At 39.3% G+C, this 6801-nt stretch overlaps 1 protein-coding gene across 2 annotated transcripts; it reads left to right on the forward strand.

Annotated features, from left to right (window-relative positions):
- Window positions 1–422: 422 nt before the first annotated feature.
- LOC130184621 (uncharacterized) lies at window positions 423–6094 on the forward strand. 2 transcript variants are annotated; one of them, XM_056400598.1, is made up of 4 exons: window positions 423–1563; window positions 2198–3021; window positions 3704–3867; window positions 4102–6094. In XM_056400598.1, the coding sequence occupies exons 2-4, from the start codon at window positions 2230–2232 to the stop codon at window positions 5012–5014; spliced, it is 1869 nt and encodes a 622-aa protein (XP_056256573.1). In that variant the 5' UTR covers window positions 423–1563; window positions 2198–2229; the 3' UTR covers window positions 5015–6094. The 2 variants fall into 2 exon arrangements, with proteins under 2 accessions (XP_056256573.1, XP_056256572.1); XM_056400597.1 differs by having other exon boundaries at window positions 2201–3021.
- The last annotated feature ends 707 nt before the right edge of the window (window positions 6095–6801 follow it).

Consider the following 6801-nt stretch of genomic DNA (forward strand, 5'->3'; position numbering starts at 1 on the left):
TTTACCTGCAGCCATGGCCAGAGAGGTGGTCGCTCACTGGACTGGATACAAACCCTGCTGCATGTTTTCCATTAACAAGTATAAGGCTAAAAATAATAGTAATTTAGATAAAACAGATCTGTTCGATTTGTTTTCATTTCTTTACTTTACAAAAGACAGAAAATATCATGCAGTCATCATTTAGGTTTCTGTTTTTGTTGTCAGGCAACTGTACATCCCTAGAAAAGATCCAGAAGCCATTCTGTGACTATTTCTGTCTGACAACAAAAACGTAAACATATGTTAATGAAAATATCTGTATTGTACAATATATCTATAGATCTATATAGATCTATAGATATATATGAGAATACAGACAGTTTGAAGCAACAGAAAGTTTGTTTTTGTAGCATTAATGAAAATGGTAAGAACCAAACTTAGTAAAATAAATGAGTGAAACTGGAACAGCAACATTTTGAAATTCAGTCTTCACAGAGTTCACACCCCGCACAGGTGTTTGATCATTAGACTAGTTCAGTTAAGCATGTGGTTTACAGCAATCCAAAACTACTTTCTGACAGTCCAAAAGGTCTGGAGATTTTCATCATGAGCTGAAGAACAAACATAAATAAAGATAAAATGTAATTTAGATAAGACACAAGATGTTTGTTTCACTAGTTAAAACCAGCTGCAACAGTAAAATGTTGCCGACACATAAACATATGAATAATAAAGATTTAGTAATATAATTTAATATTATATCTAACAGTATAACACTCACAGGGGAACTTGTCTTTTGCAGGTCTTTTGTTTATAATATATTCTGATATTGCACTTGCTGCCGCGGTGCAAAGTTGTCTCGTCGTCTCCTAGCGACGCTTATCCTTCTAGCTTATTGTCATGTATTTATTATATTTTAAAATGTGTAGTAGTCATTTGCTGCCTGAGTTTCTCCTTCAGGCAGCAGTTGAGTTGAGTTCAGGTTGGTGCAGGTTTGTAGCACTCACCACCTAAAGCTAAACTCTTTCACACTATTTGGGGGTGTAATGCTTTCTATTACATGCTTATATTGCTTTATATGGCTGGCAGTTAGTTTGGTTACGTGAAAGTATGGAAGCTTTCGTCAGTGTCAGACTTTGAATTTACGTCTGCCATACAAATATTGCCCTGGTTCACCTTCACTTCTCTTGAAGCCTGAAGAGCAGATGAATCCAAGCCTGCATGTTGCAAACCTCCAGCTGCTCTGCTCAAGCTGCTCTGCTGGACTACACAGGTCAAATGTCACCCGTATCAACTTTGATATTAATATAAGAACATAAATACAATTGACAGTAAGATCTTATCTGTTTGAGTCATGTGGTTTCTTTATCTTCACATTGTTGGGGATTTTCATAATGAAACATTAACTGTGTTAAACAGTTTCTCTTTCACTTTTGGGAGCCTTAAATACGCCCGAGTATGAAACAGTTGGTACAAAGTGGAATTGTTGCCTCATGCTCTCGCACAGCAACGAACGACGAACCTGAACGTTTCATCAGACTTTTGTAATTTCTCAACACAACTCCAAGTGACACTCTAAAGCAGGTGAGATGAAAAAAACTTTGATTCATGGTCTTTTTTACTTGCAAATATGATGTATTTTTCTATATTGCATTTACTCTTCAAAATTATGGATTCAGAATATCACAAATGATCATTTCATTCACATTTGAACCAATTGGTACCAAAATAAGGTACTGTAGGGTACCGGTACCGAATTCCAGATACTGGTATCCAGCGGTACTTTTTTCAGTAATTTACTTTTCTCTTTAATAAGAAAAATGTCATTTCAGTTGTATAAACTGTCCAAACTTTAAAACAATTAATGCACCACACAAAGTAAAACCCCCTCACCTCCCACTCCCCTCCTAAACCTGTTCCTACAACCTCCAGCCATGATGTTGTCACTACTGCTGTGCTTGCTCAGTGCAATAATGTAGTATGCAATTCATGTAATATTGGTTTGATACTTGGGTTTTAGAAAAGCTAAAAAGTCTCACAAAGGTAGTAAAAAAATCAAATTCACTGAGTTCTTCTCTGGCCCATTCACCATCCCAAATCAGTTCAGGCCCTTTTGTGTAATCCTGCTGACAAATCAACAGACAAAGGTGAGAACAGAGAAGGTTTTTATTTTCCAAAAAATCTTTAAGTTGCTTATTAACAACTTTGTTCTGTCTAGTAGACCTGCCGACCTCTCAGTGTGATCTCAACATGGACGTTGCCGACAAGCTCATAACTAAAATCTTCTCCTGGGTGGAGCTACAGAAGAAAGGTGCACAGAAGTTGAAGAAACTGGCCACTGAGCTTGAGGAAACTAGGAAGAATGTTAACGTCAGTAAGGTTGTTGGGAGCTCAGTGTCTGTAGGTGGTGCAGCAGCACTGACAGCAGCAGGTGCATTAACCTTCTTTACCGCAGGGTTAGCAGCACCTCTTCTAGTTGTAGGAGCAGTAGCAACAGGGGCTGGTTTGGTTACTAATGTGGGTGCTGATATTGTAGATGTTGTGGTATCAGGCTTCACCATGAAAGAGGCTGAAGAAATTGCAGAGACGATCCAGAATCTGGAAGAGGGAATCCAGAAACTCATGAAGACATTGGCAGAAGAAGGGAAGAAGAGAGAACAACAGGCTCGGGCCTACGGAGATATTACTCCAGAAAATTATGTCGTGGAGAAGATTCTAAGGGCAATAGCAAAATGCAATGGACTGGAAGTGAATGATAAGATCAGTTTGCACAAAATGGTATCTCATTGGATCAAAACAAAGAACTTTGAGACAAACGTAGCTTTGATTATTCTCAGCAGGGCAGCACAGGGTCTTGCCCTGCTTGGAAAACTTCTCATAGAAGAAATCGCAGAGGAGATTTTCATAGAAACTGCTAAAAAAACAGGAAAAAAAGTGATTTCAAAGGGAGTCTCCAAAGGCGCCACTTCTACAGCAGCTAAAGGTGCTTCTAAAGCAGCTGCTTCCATGGCACCAAAAGTAGCAGCGAAGGCAGTTGGACGTGTAAGTATCAACCATTCAAATCAACATTGGGATCATATTCTAGCCCTGACACAGGGGAACACTGTTTTCTGCCTAAATAATTAAAAAACATATGTAGAGTCATGGATAGAGAACAAGACAAAACAAATCACACAACATTTGAATATTAGTTTATTTATGAGCAGCCGTTTAGCTGGGCTTTCTCTTTGGTAAAACTGATACACAGTAAATGTACTGTCTGCTCAACCACTACACTTGTATGTACACAATGATTTATTGTTTATTGTAGTCTCATTCCATGAGCCAGACCCCCCAACAAGTGCTTTATCCAGGGAGTCTGGATTCTTTCCTCTGTGTGTGTGTGCGTGCTTGGTGTGTGTGCGTGTGTGTGCGTGTGTGTGTGCATGTGTGTGTGCATGTGTTTGTGTTTGTTCATCTGTCTTGCTCTGTGTTTAGACACATTTATTTACTTATTAATCACATTGGGAGGGTGTGCATGTGCATCTTTAACTGTTTGCAGACTCTTGTCTATTTTAAATAGTACATTTTAATCTTGTTGGTTGACAGTTCATGGTTGATTAAAAGACCTTGGCTATATGTCAGAAAAAATTCAAAATGAGCATTCCCACTGTGGAGACATTGTGCTAAGATTCCTGTTATCCAGTATTTCCTTTTGTCAGTGGTTGTTGTAAACATGTTTCAGATTGCAGGAGGAGCAGTTGGACTTGCGATTTCGATTCCTGAGCTGGTCATCAACTGTAAAAACCTGGACAACTGTGAGACAGAAGCCAGTCAGAGTCTGAGAGAGAACGCTGAAGCCATACAGAAGGCCTCTGAAGAGTTTAAAAAAAGCCTTGATGAGTTCCAGTGAGTCTGAACATCAACATTATTTACAGTGTAATGCTAGAAATTAAAAGATGCCATCAAAGGTTTATTTGAGGTGTATCTGAGGTTTTCTGTCCATGTTCTGAGGTAAAGACTCGAATCTGTACAGGAGAGTAACACTGGAACACCTCATCGTTAGAAAGTGAATATTTAGATCAGACTGTTTAAATGGTTGAAATGATGCGTCTAATTCGTTTTTTGAAATTTCTCTTCCAGGAATACGTTAAGGAGATTAGCCAGGGTGAAACTCTGCATTGAAAACACCAAGAGGAGCTCGGATCAAAGGAAAGAATTGATAGAGTTTGCAATGGAAAAATGTCAGGATGAAACCGTTCGACAATGGCTGAGAGAGAATTCAGAGTCGGAGGCTTTCTTCAGTCTCGTCGACATGTTTCATTTAGTGGAAGAAAAGCTTGATGAGGAAGAAAAGAAGAACCACAGCAACATTGTTGACATCACCTTTTTGGCTCATGGATCAATCACAGGCTCCATGATCCCAGCCAGCTGTCTGCTGCCTCTGCCCTCCATCACAGACGTGGTCCTGTATTCTCCCTGGAACTGTTATCTCACTGCTGATGCAGCGTACGATGTTGCTACAGGACTCATGAAACCTCAGCACAGAGATTTTCTCTGTAGCAAAAACAACGGCTGTCAAATCCCTAATGAGAAACATCGTCCCACCAACCTGCCAGACAACTGGAACTCAATGAAGAAAGCTGTTGACAGAAATCAAAAGGTCCCCAACATCATGCTTAGTCCTGTAGGACAAACAGGGGATGGTGCATGGAAGAGATTTGAGTTTCTCATAAATAATCATGGCCAACCAGGGAGAAACCGCATCATCATCCCGTACATCCTCCCAGAGAAGTGGAGCTCTGATTCTCCAAAACGTGTCCCATTCTCCGTCGTCTCCTTGGCCCTGTCTCTGGTGCTTGTTTTGTCCAGGTTCACAGCCGTCCTCCATCTCACGGCCTGTCTGGGTAAATCATCTGCTCGACAGACGTTCGACAGAGAGTATCTGGAGACGCAGTATTCCTGCACCATCGACCACACAACAATGACATCCTCATGTCCAGTAACACACAGAGATAGAAGATTGCTAGACATTGTGAAATATATGTTTGGTTAAACATGTTGATTATAGGAGACATAGGTAGACGAGGAGGAGCACAGTGTGTGTGAGGCAGAGGGAGTGGTTCAGGTGGGAGTAGGTGTGTGTATAAAGGTGTGCACTTACCAGGTGCTCAGATGAATGAGAGAGTCACGGTTGGGTAGTAGCCATAATTTTTGTTGATCACAAACGCTGAACTCTACCCATTTATCCATTAATCTCACTTTTGTATCTGTTTAATCTGTTATTATCATTTTTTCATACATCCTCGCTACGCTGTGATAGCTCTGTACTCCTTTTACGCAATAAATGCAACAAAAGTATTTTGGATCTCAGCGTATCTTGCTTCATACCTTCCTGGCGCGTCACAGAACTATGAACCTGAGGACCCAACCTCATACTCTCAGCGGCTCATAGAATTATAGCCGCTACATTGATATTTACTTACAGGAAAAGTAACTTTAAAAGGATTGTGATTATCACTAAACTCTCTCTGCACACACACACATAAACTACAGTTTCCCCTCTGTAGATTACACAATCAGAAATTACAAACTAGTAACTAGCAGTCAACTCTTCACAGACACATATCTGAGAAAAATATTCAACTCTGTGCAAGTCAGTCGCTGTTTTGTGATTTTGAAATATAATATTATCTAATAACTAAATCTCATTCGTTGACCAAGTACCATCAGCTGTACAGTCGTATAGTAAATAGCTGCAACATATTCTCTCCCACCGTTGCCAAGTCGTTATTTTCATCCTGCTGATTGTCGGACATTAAATTTAACCTGTAGTTAGTGATATAGTCAATAAACATCTGTATCTGAACTCTGTTGTTGTCGTGTTGTGTCCTTTCAGAGACTGGAGATCTATTGAATCAAGAAGTTACAGCTTCTGATCAGACTGATCATATTAACCAATAAAATAATTCAGTAAATTATTTTCTCTTCAGAGGATGGTGCCCACAATTAATGACGATTTTAATTATAAAATTGGGTTCTTGGTACGTGACATCTATTTTATGTTCTTTGTATTGTCTTTTAAAAATCTCACTCTCAGTACTCATCAATAAACTGTGATAAAAACATATATTATATTATTTCCACTTTGACTGAAGTAATGTTTTTGTTCAACATCAGTCCTGATCATAATGACCAAATATTCATCATTTCAGGATTTTAACCCTTTAAATACCAGTTTGTTTACATAAAATCACTATTGTATTTATTATTATATTGTTATAATTCATTATTTTCCATATACATATATAAATGCTATGTGATTAGCAATAACATTGATTTTGAGGCATCATTATCTTTTGTGCTGAGTCAGATTGAACACAAAAAATGTCCACGTCAATAAAAAGACAGAAATAAAATATGTGTATTTATACACACCATATATACAGTATATACTCTGCTGAAAGTTAATGATTCAGCGGGGTTCAAAGGGTTAAATGTGTGAGACACACACACACACACACACACACACACACACACACACACACACACACGCCCAGATGTAGCTCCGCCTCCATGAGTTCAGACAGCGAAGAGAGAAAAGCAGACGACGAGTTCGGTGAGTTTTTAAACATTTTTCTCTTCACTTTTTCTTCTTCTCTCTGTGTCTCTCTCTTTTGTCTCTGTCTCTCTCTCTCTCTCTGTCTGTCTCTCTCCTTCTCTGTCTCTCTCTCTCTCTGTCTCACTCTCTGTCTCTCTCTCTCCTTCTCTCTCTCTCTCTCTCTCTCTCTCTGTCTCTCTCTGTCTCTCTCTCTGTCTCTCTCTGTCTCTCTCTCTCTCTGT

Source organism: Seriola aureovittata, chromosome 17 (assembly GCF_021018895.1).
Source record: "Seriola aureovittata isolate HTS-2021-v1 ecotype China chromosome 17, ASM2101889v1, whole genome shotgun sequence".
Classification (NCBI taxonomy): domain Eukaryota; kingdom Metazoa; phylum Chordata; class Actinopteri; order Carangiformes; family Carangidae; genus Seriola; species Seriola aureovittata.

Excerpts from the sequence above, each read along its gene's own strand:
- LOC130184621 (XM_056400598.1), top strand. The coding sequence starts at position 2,230 with ATGGACGTTGCCGACAAGCTCATAACTAAAATCTTCTCCTGGGTGGAG. Across the intron at positions 3,022-3,703 it reads CAGCGAAGGCAGTTGGACGT|ATTGCAGGAGGAGCAGTTGG; the intron begins GTAAGTATCAAC and ends AACATGTTTCAG. Across the intron at positions 3,868-4,101 it reads AAAAGCCTTGATGAGTTCCA|GAATACGTTAAGGAGATTAG; the intron begins GTGAGTCTGAAC and ends TTTCTCTTCCAG.